The sequence below is a fragment of the Haliotis rufescens genome, unplaced genomic scaffold (assembly GCF_023055435.1).
Source record: "Haliotis rufescens isolate VD_foot unplaced genomic scaffold, xgHalRufe1.0.p SCAF_8, whole genome shotgun sequence".
Classification (NCBI taxonomy): Eukaryota; Metazoa; Mollusca; class Gastropoda; order Lepetellida; family Haliotidae; genus Haliotis; species Haliotis rufescens.
The window spans coordinates 8,054,022-8,068,467 of NW_025964372.1; the positions used below are offsets into that span (position 1 = coordinate 8,054,022).

Sequence of the window (14,446 nt, forward strand, 5' to 3'; positions counted from 1 at the left end):
TGGTGCTGACAAACCTAGAAACATAATCGGGGCGAACCGGGATTCGAACCCACAATCATAGGTTTCTGGCATGCCCAAGGGACGCAACTCTGCACAGCGAATCGCGGCGCCTAAGACGACTGGGCCACCCGTGCCCCACGCCGCTTTGAAGAGTATTTCAGCTACATCACGGCGTGTAAGCTTCTTGTGATCAGAAAACCCAAAGTGATGCAGGTCTCAGACGTTTGCCTCTGTGGTGAAACACACAAGAAACATAAGACTAGAAACATAATCAGGGTGAATCTTGGATTCGAACCGACGATCAGCGGTCTCTGGTCACAACTCTGCATAGCGAATTGCAGCTTTTAGACGAAAGACGTCGTGATGAGTTAATTTACAGTTCAAAGCGTCATTAACTCATTGAAATAATGAGATGAAATATAAATATAGAGCACATGGAGTTTATTTACTCATATTGTTGTCAACTAGATCTCGCTGTGTAGGTCAGTCTGTCTATGCCACTGCGTAAAAGAAAATAGGAATATCAGTTAAAAGGTATGTGTCAGTGTATCTTGTTTACAAAAAAACCCACATCAAATATGATCAATTTGATTGTGGATTCCACAATTTGTAAAGATAGTTTTATGTTTACGTTTTTGAAACAAAGAAATTGTTAAAAATTATATTTTAGACTTGAATTTATGGACACTTCTATACAAATAAACTTGTATTACCAGATCCATATCGTTTACTAGTATATGTGCGAAGCTCACCTGGCGATGATGTGAAGGACATGTAGAAACCTTCCCTTTGCACGGAGCCGTCAGATGTGAAGGTGATCACAAAGGTTCCATCAGATTCTGAGGAGCAATAAACATAAAGTTACTGGAAGTACTAATACAGGTTTTACAGAAAGAAATTCATATGTGAAAGTATGCTAGGTTAAGCGTTTTATTTTTAATCTTAAAATACGTCAAAGTAACTAAAACTGTTTCTATTTTAGTGTTTCTTGTTCATCAGTTGTTTCAAGGTCACGGAAAGCAGAAATGATGAACATGTAACAGAAATTACATAGGTTGAAAGTGAGCTACACTCACGGTATGTCTTGCTGCCGGGGCTGCTTCCACACAGTCTGTCTTCGCCCATGGTGACGGCGTCGTACATGCATCTGCTTGCACTCTCAATGTCAAATTCCTCGAAGGTGAAGTGGAGTTCAGCTGGCGTGGGAGTGTTGATGGTGTATGTGCATGCCATGTTGGGACTGTAGCCACCAGGGGGGGTTGCGAATGACCCGGATGTACCATTGATCACAGCATTACAGTACTCTGAATTCGATAAAAAGGCAGAACACCCTAAAAGTAGTTTCATGTCCTTAGTTTAGTGTCATTGACCAGACGAAACTGAGCTTGGGATCTTGGGGTCAAACAAGTGTCTCTCCTGTTAATGAGGGCTTGGGGTTATTAAAAGTGCAATGCCAAGGAGGAAAGCGGAATAATGCTTGTGAGGTGATATTCGCCTGTTTGGCTGAGATGAAATCAATTTGAAAGTTCGTCCAACAATTCATTTTAAAATGATCACAATATTTGTTCATCTGAATGGTCTCTGGGGCATGATACAATGATAAATATACGTTAATGTAAATGGTTTATTAAGTATGTGATGCGAAGGTTGTACTTGCCTACTTCAGTCTGGTAGTCGAAGGCGAAACCGAGACCCGAAACACTCGAATCACTGACGAATGTCATGGCGAGGAGTGGCTCTGCGTTAGAGTCTGGATTATAGAAATCTTTATCAGAAAACAGAGGAGTTGAATTTATAAAAGTGATGTGAAAAATATTGTTTCTGTCATCTCAAGTATACCAATATAAGGGCGGGGGACACAAATATGCATATGCTAAAAGGCGATATCAGAAGACACATGCATAAATGTACTAATTTACCTGTGTTAACATTGATATTAACACTTGCAGTGTGCTTACATTGCTTCACGAAGGGACTTCTGTTGTTTCCACATAGTGTGTCGATGGTGTTGTTTCCAAGCCTCACTGACAGGCTGTCGTAACGACAGTTGCTATTATATTCAACATCAAAGCGTGTGAAGTTGATCGTGGTCACGTGGGGAAGAGCAGGTGAATATAGATTGATGCGGCACTCTTCGTTGTTTGCGTAGAAACCATCAATACCAGTTGCCAGAGATATTCTGCCTTCGAGGGAGGCAGTGTCGTAGTTGCAGGCTGCAATGAGAGATGGGAACTTGCATCATTATACACGTTTGCCAACTCTCAAATGAAGTAACTTTGGGGACAAACTCTTGCTCTGGTCATCTATGTTTTCCTTGGGCTTTTCCACTAAATAAAGTTGACGTCATGCATGTAACAGCACAACTGAAGGCAGAACTGCGAGTTTCTTTCCTCTAAAAATAACACATGAGTCACAATGTGTGGGATATATTGACAAGGCCCAAATCCTGTGTCATAAATATGGAAATTATTATGAAAGTATAAATAATGATAAAAACACACAAAAACCGTTTACATGACTCACAGGTTGTTTATGATCATAATAGTATTGAGCTGGAACCGTACAACTTCAAGCTTCCATAAAGAACTATACCCTGATCAAGGAATTAAACTTTGTCCCGTGTTTGTAGGAAAATGCAAATAATATGCATTTAGAAAATCATAACATAGCGGGTGGCTTTTGTTCAACAATTTGTTCCTTTTTAATATTTCAGTTGCTGAAACCAAATTCCTCTTCATCTTATAAGCGACGTGACACCAACATATTTACAAGACCCTACTGCCCCCATCAACTAACTATTTAACAGCTAAATGTGTCCATCAAAGCTCCACATATTTAGACGATGAATTTCCTTTTCAGATGAAGGCTTTATTTGTGTGTAAAATGACAATGACCTACCATATGTTGTTTCGTCGGAAGGTTCCACGGTTGTGTTGCTTTGTGCGACTGTCGTGTTGCTTGGTGCGACTGTCGTGTTTCCTGGTGCGACGGTCGTGTTGCCTGGTGCGACTGTCGTGTTTCCTGGTGCGACTGTCGTGTTGCCTGGTGCGCCTGTCGTGTTTCCTGGTGCGACTGTCGTGTTGCCTGGTGCGACGGTCGTGTTGCTTGGTGCGACGGTCGTGTTGCTTGGTGCGACGGTCGTGTTGCTTGGTGCGACGGTCGTGTTGCCTGGTGCGACGGTCGTGTTGCCTGGTGCGCCTGTCGTGTTGCTTGGTGCGACGGTCGTGTTGCCTGGTGCGACTGTCGTGTTGCTTGGTGCGACTGTCGTGTTGCTTGGTGCGACTGTCGTGTTGCCTGGTGCGACGGTCGTGTTGCTTGGTGCGACGGTCGTGTTGCTATGTGCGACTGTCGTGTTGCCTGGTGCGACGGTCGTGTTGCTTGGTGCGACGGTGGTGTTGCCTGGTGCGACTGTCGTGTTGCCTGGTGCGACTGTCGTGTTGCTTGGTGCGACGGTCGTGTTGCCTGGTGCGACGGTGGTGTTCATTGGTGCGACGGTGGTGTTGCTTGGTGCGACGGTCGTGTTGCTTGGTGCGACGGTCGTGTTGCCTGGTGCGACGGTGGTGTTTCCTGGTGCGACTGTCGTGTTGCTTGGTGCGACTGTCGTGTTTGCTGGTGCGACTGTCGTGTTGCCTGGTGCGACGGTCGTGTTGCTTGGTGCGACTGTCGTGTTGCTTGGTGCGACGGTCGTGTTTCCTGGTGCGATGGTCGTGTTGCCTGGTGCGACTGTCGTGTTGCTTGGTGCGACGGTCGTGTTGCTTGGTGCGACGGTCGTGTTGCCTGGTGCGACGGTCGTGTTGCTTGGTGCGACGGTCGTGTTGCCTGGTGCGACGGTCGTGTTGCCTGGTGCGACGGTGGTGTTGCTTGGTGCGACGGTCGTGTTGCTTGGTGCGACGGTCGTGTTTCCTGGTGCGATGGTGGTGTTGCCTGGTGCGACGGTGGTGTTGCTTAGTGCGACGGTCGTGTTGGCTGGTGCGACTGTTGTGTTCGGAGATGTTCCATTTTCTTAAGTAAAGTAAAATGTAAAGGAAAAAAGATAAAAAGACTCAAATATAACTTTGTGTGTGAATACATACACACAGTAATGAGTCATGAGATGACAAAACACATATCTTCAATGATCTTCGTATTCAGAAGTCTGTTATTTAATGGTAAATCTTCTGACAACGTTTTGACGAACTCACGAACTCGATCATATATCTTTTTCATAGCCACACATTCAGAAGTGTATCGTACCCATCCTGATGTTGAAGCGAGCCACAAAACCTCTGCTTGTCACTGAACCGTCAGTGACAAATCTCAGCACAACCTCACCAGTTTCGTTCACTGTAACAGAAACAGTGGAACCTATTGACAAGAGACCCAAATCAAAATAAATATCTAGTGAAGGTTTTGATTTCATGTAGTGCGTTACTACGACGTTGAACTCTCATTTGATATCGACCACTTCTCTGAGCTTACCTTGCCTCCCGTTAATTGTACTTCCACACCATCTTCGTCCACCATTGATCTGAACATAATCGTAGGGACATCCATTACCGCCCTCGAGGTCGAAGGTGGTGAAGTTGAAGTGAATACTGCTGTTCCTGGGCACATTGAAGACGTAGCTGCAGTTGAGGTTGTTCTGGTAGTCCTCCCCTGTACCAGGCAGGCTCTGGATCATGCCATGGTCAGCAAGGGTAGAGAAGGTGCAGTTGCGATGGCTCCTGGGAACACCCACTAAAACACAAAGATAGGCTTCTATCAGGGGAAGACAGCTCAATAGTCTTGTAGCATGTATGTTTGCACGTTGTCATTCAATGCATGGGACATGGACGACGACATCTCGTCAATTCAGAATACAGTCATATCATAAATTACTCGAAATAAGTCTGATGAATTCATAAAAATCCGTACCAAGAGGGAAATATAGCATGGCCTAGGAAATGCATAACCGAATCTCTGTCATAAATGTGAAATGTTGGACTTTCTCATACATGTATAAAATATCTGTGTGAAATGTAGACAAGTAGTAGGCAACCCCATGGGTACCAGTTGTCCTCGAAATTACCTCATCTGTTTTTAATGCATACGAGTCAGGATTTATGCTCGGGTATATAACTTACGCTTCAGGTATATTAATGATTTCATATCTTTGAATAATTGTCAAATAACCAATTACCAATTACCTGATTTGCTCACCTGAGCCGGAAATAATAGATACCAGTGAAACCGCTACATCTGTTTAATATTTAGATATATGCATAAAAAATCAGTAATCACAATACTACGATACGAGCGAGCAATATTACAATGTTTATCTCCATTTCTCAATCAAGCATGCTCTTTCTCCTAAGATTTTGAAGAGCGTCATACGACTCTTGCTCAAAGGTTTTTTTTTTCAGGGTTAATACGGTCATGGCATCAGTAAAACTTTCAAAAGTTTTATGGTAGGATATCTAAAAAAATGATGTTTGATGCAATTCCTTATTTCAGTTGTATCATATGTACCTGTTTGTTTCAGATGAGCATATGACTTGTCTTTGCATGTGTTTGTGATGGTGTCAGTCGGTTACGCTCATCTGTTCGTTAACACCTAGTATCCTCATTATTTGGAAGTGGTTCATAAACACATGCTTATGATATGATCGGAATCTCACAATGGGCTTATGGTTATGGAAAAGTTGTTTTTTTTCATTCAAATAAATATTCAAATGCTTTCCTGTCCGCTCCGTGGTTCAACGTATTACTTAAACCCACTGACGAAAAGCTGGTCGGGAAGAGTAGTTGTCACGATTTGTGTCTTCATTTTCGATGAGACAAAGTTCAGAGAAAGGGAAAAGTTTCTTGTTTCATATATAGCCTTAAAATCAACTATGAAACTATATTTACGAGATTCATTTCCGGTGGTTTCGGGAGAAGATGTTGCATTCAGGGAAGGCGAGGCTGTCACGTTCAAGGACGGAGCGGTGCTGTAGTTCAGGGAAGGCGAGGCTGTCACGTTCAAGGATGGAGTGGTGCTGTAGTTTAAGGCTGGCAGTGAACTATTTTCTTCGGATACTGTATCCATGAAAACAAATTTAGAATATATTGGAATTTGACGTCATACCTTTTGCATACAGAAAAACGATGGAAGTTGAAATTTGTTTTGCGTTCTTAAACCAATACAGTATGTACATACCTGGGAGAGTGATATATAAGACATTGATGCCACGACCAACAATAGAGGCGTCACTATGGAAACACAACTGGAAACTGTCCGTACTGTTGACTGAAAAACCAACATGGTACAATCAATCATTATTAAGTAAGTTGCTGATTGGAGTATAATGCAAGATGTCTATTTAGTGTTGTTGCAATGGTGAGTCTTACAGCACATGACAAACCGGTAGATTGATAGGTTTGTGTAAGGTTTCTATATCTGAATAAGGTATTGTTGATAAACAAGTATTTCTATATGGCCATTTTAAAAACAATTTGACGGATAAGTACTTTGAGCATATAAATATAAAACGTATATGGTAATAGTGTGCCACTGACTACTCGATGTGAATATTGTTGTATATCCTTGAGGTATACTGCCGCAACGTGTTGCGTTGACAACGGAGTCAGGCTTGTGAATTCTAACACTTTGCAAAACAAAGAGAAGAAAAGAAAACCAAAAGAAAATATATTCTTCCTTACACGATCTAATGTATCCGAAATCTTTCGTGCCACAGTCGATCTCGGTAATACCGTCACTTGTTCCATAGGTAACATAGTCATAACTGCAGCGAGGACCTTGCTCAATGTCAAAGACACTAAACTCCAGATCGACCGTGAAAGAACCGCCAAAGTAAGGACGGAGCTCGAAGCAGCAGTCTTCGTTGTTTTGGTATTGACCAGAGCCAAACTCTATCTCTCCAATGAGATCTTCCCTCACGCCCCCAACACATCCTGAACATCATGGAAGATTATTTGAACACATTTTAATAAACGGACTGAACATATATGTTATCAAAATATGTGCTGGTCTTCATGTAGATCTTAGTTCTCGTTGTACCTCTCTTTCAACTGCAAGGTCCATCCTCAGGTAAAATACCCATGAATGATAGGTCCCTGTTGAACGATATCATAAACACGTTCATGTATATTCACTTGATGTATTAATAGAGGTACATATTGTATTCATCAAAATATCATCAGACTTCAAACTATGAACTAATTGATCAAAACTCATTGAAATATATACACCTTGAAATCATTTAAATATTCATATACTTTTTTTTATTTTCATTTTTATTTGTGTGAAATAACCACATTGAAATGTAGAAACCGGAATCGGTTAACGTAGATTAGTCCAAACAGTTCGGGCGTTTCATATTTAGCTGCGTTTTCATTTTTTAGCTCGTTAAAGCTGTGAACTTACTACTTCCAGCTTGTCGCTTGAACCGTGCTTTCTCATTCTGTTGGAGAAAAATAATATATATTGACTGTGGATGTATGAAGCACCCATAAAGGTATGGTTTGTATAGTAAACGGCTTTTTGATAACCTCAGTATGATCTCATGACATTGCAAAATATCACTCATTAAAAAAACGCTTTAAAAGTTTTAACAGCCAAGAATTCTTGATCTTTTTAGCCGAACACGACTTATAAACTATACATAACATAAGTGTGAACAATGACATTACGTGTCTCGTTCTGCAATAGAGATCTAGATTATCTACTCAAAAGAAGTTAAGTAACATCCAATTCTTTTATATTTCTACAATTATTTATCGTTGCATGACAGAATGGATATTTTGCTCTCTGTAACTGGCGTACTGTTGTTTGTCACAGTTGTAAGCTATGAGTTGAATGACGACCAACTGCAGTTGTACTGAAGAGGACAGTAACACAGTTTATGTGTAAATCATGGCATTCGGTACAACGTTAGATAAGTTGCCGCGTACTACACTTACTTTGAATGCTCTTCCTTCTGTGGAGGCCAGACAGAGGCAAACCACCAGCAAGCTGATCACTGCACGTGGAGACATCTTGATGTACTCTGTACCTCCAGACAATTGCTGAAACTTATATAGTCTCCGAGCTTCAAGAAATTAAAGATGCATGTTGATTTTCAGTAACGTCGATAACGTGGGTAGCGTCCGACATTCTGGAACAGTGCTAATTGTGTGACCACCCACTGGAAATCCGATTGCACATATACCAACAGGACCATCTGCAGAATTTGATATCACAGACGCTGATGGTCACTATTGACATACCATTACTCTACAGATATTGATATGTTGAAGACATTCACAATCAGCAAAAATACCACGTGGTAACTACGTGATAACCTCGTGTTAAGTAAAAGTTTGTTCTACAAGGCTGAAGGCGTATCTGGTCTAGAGACAATAGACAAGTGTGCGAAGAAGGGTGGTATGTTTCTAATGTTTTCCCAAACTATATACTAGTATGTCCAAAAGTTATTATTGATAACTGAAAAGTAAAACTTTCGTATGTTTTTCTTCGACTGTGTACACATGTAAAGAAAACGATTACTTAATGTAACTGGACATAATGGAAAGCCTGACCGATATTCAGTCTAAAAATTCATAATATGAAAAATATGATTTTTGAAACAGTCACTTATTATGTCTTTGTATGTAATGTGCTATGTTGATGGTGGGACACGTGGTTCTGTTGGGTGTTTCAACAGGACGGCAGCGAACATATGGGGTATCACTCCCCACTCACCACTCATAGAGGAAAGACTGTTTGTTGGAGGAAAATGAGATTCTTGCAACCTTTGATTGTAGTCTCTTCATTGTTTATCCTGAAATCAAATTGGGTCGTTATTGTTTGCCAGGCAATACGGAATTAATAGATATTTTCAATTTGCTGTGCAAGATATCCCAAGTCAGTATTTTTAAACTCTTTGTTCCTGCAAGTGTGAAGTATGGCTTTGGCTATGTTTACATTTATATTTCAGACAACGCTGACGTTCGTACTTGATATACCAATATGGACGAAAAGGTATAAGGCGTGTTACAACCCTCAATGTAAAAATTACTCTTAATGAAAAAAAAATGACATTAATGGTTACGGGTTAACTCTTGTTACAACCCTTAATGTAAACATTACTCTTAATATAAACATATATTACATTAAGGGTTGCGGGTTCACCCTTGTTATAACTCTTAATGTACAAAAATACTTTTACATTAAGGGTTGAAATGGTAGATAATATTGTTTTTACATTAAGGGTTATCACTATGAAATAATACTTATCGAACTTTCATGCAACTTCGCAGATTTAATTGATCGTTACTTTGTCTAGATGTGCAAATGACTAATAATTTTTCCTACTCTACAACGACCTCCTGGTTGTTATATTCAGGCTTCATAACCGATTTGTATCAAACTTACTAATAACAAAGGTTATTTTTCGATACTCTGCAAGGTAACCTCGTGACTATCCTAATACCGTAACGACGGAAAGGAGGACTCAGCCCAAGCAGATCAGACCAAGTTGTAGATGATGGTTGGTTGTTAGAATGGTCTATTAACAGAGTTTTAGGCATAAAATAATGGACTTTTTCTTGCAGTATTACGGATATGACAGTTAAGCATACACCAGAATCAAATGTTATTACAAACGACTGGAATTCCAATGCAATGGTGTTTGGTTAGAATAAGAAACCGTAGGTTTCCCAAGTACCGTGCCGAGTCAAATATAGCCACTTAAAAGTTATATTTTTCGGATATGCAGTTTCTATAGCAGTTAAGCAGATCTTGTAGTAAGACCATTGTTGATTGAAGAAGAATTAGGCATACGGCCTGTAGAGTATTTCATGTCAGTTAGGGATCGACCATTCGATCTTCTGGGGGAGCTGACATATAAGCTATAAAAAGATAATTTTTACATTAAGGGTTGCGGGTTGTTACTCTCAATGAATTATTTTTTTTACATTAAGATTTAACGCATAAACCTTAATGTAAAGGCGCCACAAAGTGCTGTTAAGAGTTGCGTTCCTTATTTGTTCCAGGTTCAGCTGGTTGTACTTCGAATCCCAGATTCGCCCTGAGTATAAGCTTTGGCCTTATTTTCAAAATAAATAGAATTACTTGTAGTGTACATGAACGAAACTGAACGAGTCATACGTGCTTACACCAAGTACTACTCATACCCGTGAGATATACAAAAATGTATTTAATTTGGTCTTTTGCCCAAATAAAATTTACGAATTGAGATGCCTTGGGTCCACAGAGTAGAGACACAATATGTAAGTGAAATGTTTTCTACAATACAGAACGCGTTGAATATACAAGGCTGTATCATTAAGTAATTCGGAATTATTTGTAAACATTAGAATAGGTACTGAAAGATAAATTGATAACAAATAATATTGGCTGAGTAATTTATACCTGTCCAAACTGAAACTGCATAGGTCGTGCGTGATATTGGTCTTCATCGGCGTTCCGACAACAGTTTACATATTCTTCCTGTTTTATGAGTAAGTGAGTGATTGTGGTTTTACGCCACTTTAAGCAATATTCCAGCAATATCCAGAAATGGGCTCCACACAAAGTGCCCATGTAGGGAATCGAACCCGGGTCTTCAGCGTCGCGAGCGAACGCTTTAACCACGAGGCTACCCCCCTCCCCCCCCCCTGGTTTATGAAATAGCATCATACACATACAGTGGGTCTGCTAATTATGGTATTTTTGTTACACCAGGATATGATGCAAAGTAGTTATTTATCAAAATCGAAATGTTTTTGTGAACCCGGAATACGTCTATTTACAGGCGGTTTGTGCATGTTTCACTCCATTGGTTACTTTGTGCCATCTCCATGGTATAACAACGTGTAGCCACTGAAGAAAAACACTGTGTTATGACTTAAAGATATTATATTGTCGAAAAAGTCCCAATAACCAGGATTAATTGACGTGAGTAATGTGGGTTAACGCTGCTTTTAGCATTATTTCAGAATATCGCTTTGGTGGAACCCGCGAGCACAGAGATGCGTCACAGAGACCAAGGGTCAGAATCGGAGGTCATCCAGGGTTGGAACTTACGATCAGTGGATCAATCGTATGATGAAAGTATAGCTTCGACCACTTGTCCACGCGCACCCCTTCTCACATGGAACATATATTAGTTTTCATCATACTATGTACATTTGACATGGGCCGCCTCCGCGGTCTAGTGGATAGAGTATCCGCCCGGTATTCATGTCAAACAGCGAAATGGTATTCAGTGGGATAGCACTATGAAGTCGGCATTAGTCCTGGCTAGTACAAGCATCCACACAAACACGTGCATGTACGTCGCTATATCAGTGCAATAATCACATGTCTGACATGACATTGTGTTTCTTTTGCCAAAGACCATTAACTAGATAGTTTCAAGTCGATACAGCTTATTGGTAAAGAGTTAACAATATTTAAGACACATGTTGTTTTTTGTATCTTAATCCAAGTAATTCTGACCCGGACGCCAGGGTCAAAGGCAGCCATCAACGCGGAACTCAAGCAGGAATTACCAATGCTTTCATCTGAAATAATACGTGATCGTGTCGTTCAGTTCGCTATCGGTAACTGTTAAGTTTTACGACGATGATATTTTAACATTTTCAGTTGTCTAAACATGAATCAAACAAATAGTCGATGCACTTACTGGTATTCTGCACTTAGCAGGCTCAATCAAGAACCCAATGACCACGAAGGTTATTCAGTTTGTATAAAAGGTTAATTGTATGACAATGTACCAAATGATCTGTCCCCAATATCTAGAAAACAAATTGGTTTACTCTTACAATGACAACGATAGTTTAGTTCAGCTGGAATTGGTTGGGGAAGGGCACCGTAGCCCACATACAGGCAAACAATGTCTGTAGTGTGTGACAGATGAAGCATCGGGTAATTACTAGAGTTCACATTATAGAGTAGTGGCCAGACCCTCATACCCCTCCCCATAGTAGAAATAGCAAACTGAGATTTTCCTTATGTTTTTGTATCCAACAGACTAGAAAATGGTGGTTGTGGTCAAATGGGTTGGTGGCAGATACAGTCAAAATGCACTTTTCTGTTGTAAAAATGGAGAAACTCAAACATTGTCCCACTGAATTCTAGTAGACTGGAATTATTATTATTTTTTAAAATATAGCCTCTCGCAAATTGAGTTATTAGTAAAAATATTTTGCTCTATTTTCATTTTTAATTATTTGAAAAAGAACCGAAATGAGCTATTAGTATTATCATCCAAGCCATTTGATATCTCAAAATGAGCCGACACGCCTTATGATGAGATGGCAGTGTTCATATTACACATAATCGTTATGATTTAAAACAAATAGTAACAAAATGTCAAAATGTGCATTTGTTGTATTCACATTGTTAATTTCATTAATAATGGATTTATACAACACATACCTATCACCGTTTGCAAATACCTTTTCTATATAGGATTTTATTATATAAATCAATGATTATCTAAACCACCGAGGAAGGTCAATGTCACTTTGAAGGTCAAGTTCGAAATTAATACATAAATTCATAAAAATGCTACAAATGCACATACAACTATCATTACTGGTTCTGGGTATGCTTGGTAAAGATCTATAGAATATACGAGGAAACAAACTAAAAATGTGCACAACCAGATCAAAATAACTGCTGCCCCTTAGAGAACATATGTATTTACCTGTGAGAACAAGACAGTAACAAGATAACAAAGGTGGAAACAAGGGAAGCCAACAGTTAATTGGCTCTGATAGGTGATTAGCAATGGACAAATTGAACCGTATACATTCTCCGAGCCAATGGCAGAGGCACCAGCAGCGCAAGTCCCAACCCCAGAGGATGTATATTCCAGCTGTGTCCACCAATACATTGGATGTACCCTCAGATCCCTCAACACCAGACTCTATTGCTATTTCCTATCAGTGCTAATTACCCCCTGCCTCCCGTTTGCCCCTTGATCATTGCCTATTTCCAACCAGTGATAAAGTCCTGCTGTCATCCATCAGCGCTTATTAACTGTTGGCTTACCTTGTTTAGTTTCCACCTTTGTTATCTTATTACTTTTGTTGTTCTTACAGGTACATATATATGTTCTCTGCTTCGTAGCATTAATTCACCTGATGAAGGAGCAAGTATATATTCCGAAACGATCCTCATTATAAAGAAGTCGACATCCGTAAAGTCTCTCCTTTATGTGTAACACTTCTAAATGCCATCTAAAGACTTCAAGGTTACAAAACCTTATAATCTGACATATAAATCAGAATATTCATGAATACACTATTTCTGTAAATACCCAAAGGAGTGCACTATTATGATTATATTTGTAATGACATACCTGATTCAACATAAGAGAAAGTCACTTAAATTGCAAAACGCGTACAGTTCGGTATGACTAGACTTCAAATGTAGTCAAAAGTAACAAAAAATGAATATGATCGAGATGTAACCGAGAAATATCTTTACTCATGCCATAGAACATTATTTTCGGTTATGTTGCCATACTCCGTCCCAATCACAATTCTGAACTTGTTCACGACAGACGTAATTAAAAATTAACATATCGGTTTTTAGTTTCCACATAAAGCAGTAGGACTATCTATCCGGTCCATTACTTGACGTTTGGTTTCTTTAAAGACAACTGTCGCATGGAAGGCAACATACAATTGTATGAGTGGCATGTGTTACCGGTAGGGCAGGACAGTACTTTTTTCACTGATTTTCAGCGATCTATTCAAATCATTTTTCGCTTTGGCTGTTTTGCTTTTACGCTCAAGGGAATCTGTATTGGCGGACAATCGAGCCTGGTTTTTGACATTTTATAACTTTTAAGAAATATTTTGTTCTGTTATGTTCTGCAATACTGAATGTAAGGGTCGTGTCTATAAGATGTTACCACATTTATATACTGTAATAATGTGTTAGGTTTTAAACATACTTAGCTTTGGATTAATATCGCTGAAAGGAACAAAACAATATTTGTGTGTTTTAACTCTACACGTTAATGACATTTATCACATGTCAGGGGCTCAATATCCCAAAATATCAACATGCTTTGAACATAACATGTTCATGAAAAGTGTGGAATATAGTAATTGGTGTCATTCATTAATTACCCATCCCGCTTACGAGGTACGTCTAGAAGAGTCAGAAGAGAAATTTTATCACTTTGCTTTGATAAATACAGCAGCAAGCAAGAGTCGAGCAAGGATTGTAGAAATATCCATATTTGATCGGACATGTTTAAGCTCTTGCTTGGTGTTGATGTTGTCGTATTGTAAGCATCTCAGAGCATGATATACCAAGTACCAAAACTGTTTAAACGGTTTAGAGGGTTGGGTGGGTCGCTGGAGTGTGCCCACCTCTAATATGAAGACAGAGATCATATTAGATGAGTAAACGTTAACTGAGATAATGATAAGGATAAGATCTTATGGAAATTGTTTGAACTCACATTCTTGTGTAACTTAATGA

At 39.7% G+C, this 14,446-nt stretch overlaps 1 protein-coding gene across 1 annotated transcript; it reads right to left on the reverse strand.

The window, feature by feature from the left end:
* Positions 1-426: 426 nt before the first annotated feature.
* On the reverse strand, positions 427-8,003 carry LOC124124776 (cubilin-like). The gene is made up of 13 exons (XM_048389721.1): positions 7,921-8,003; positions 7,385-7,421; positions 6,661-6,912; positions 6,158-6,247; positions 5,869-6,036; positions 4,459-4,716; positions 4,234-4,323; positions 2,899-4,002; positions 1,959-2,213; positions 1,658-1,750; positions 1,077-1,304; positions 753-839; positions 427-500 (listed from the first exon to the last, which is right to left on the reverse strand). The coding sequence occupies exons 1-13, from the start codon at positions 7,993-7,995 to the stop codon at positions 493-495; spliced, it is 2,745 nt and encodes a 914-aa protein (XP_048245678.1). The 5' UTR covers positions 7,996-8,003; the 3' UTR covers positions 427-492.
* Positions 8,004-14,446: the final 6,443 nt, after the last annotated feature.

Excerpts from the sequence above, each read along its gene's own strand:
- LOC124124776 (XM_048389721.1), bottom strand. The coding sequence starts at position 7,995 with ATGTCTCCACGTGCAGTGATCAGCTTGCTGGTGGTTTGCCTCTGTCTG. Across the intron at positions 7,422-7,920 it reads CAGAAGGAAGAGCATTCAAA|AATGAGAAAGCACGGTTCAA; the intron begins GTAAGTGTAGTA and ends TTTCTCCAACAG. Across the intron at positions 4,324-4,458 it reads TACAATTAACGGGAGGCAAG|TGAACGAAACTGGTGAGGTT; the intron begins GTAAGCTCAGAG and ends TTTCTGTTACAG.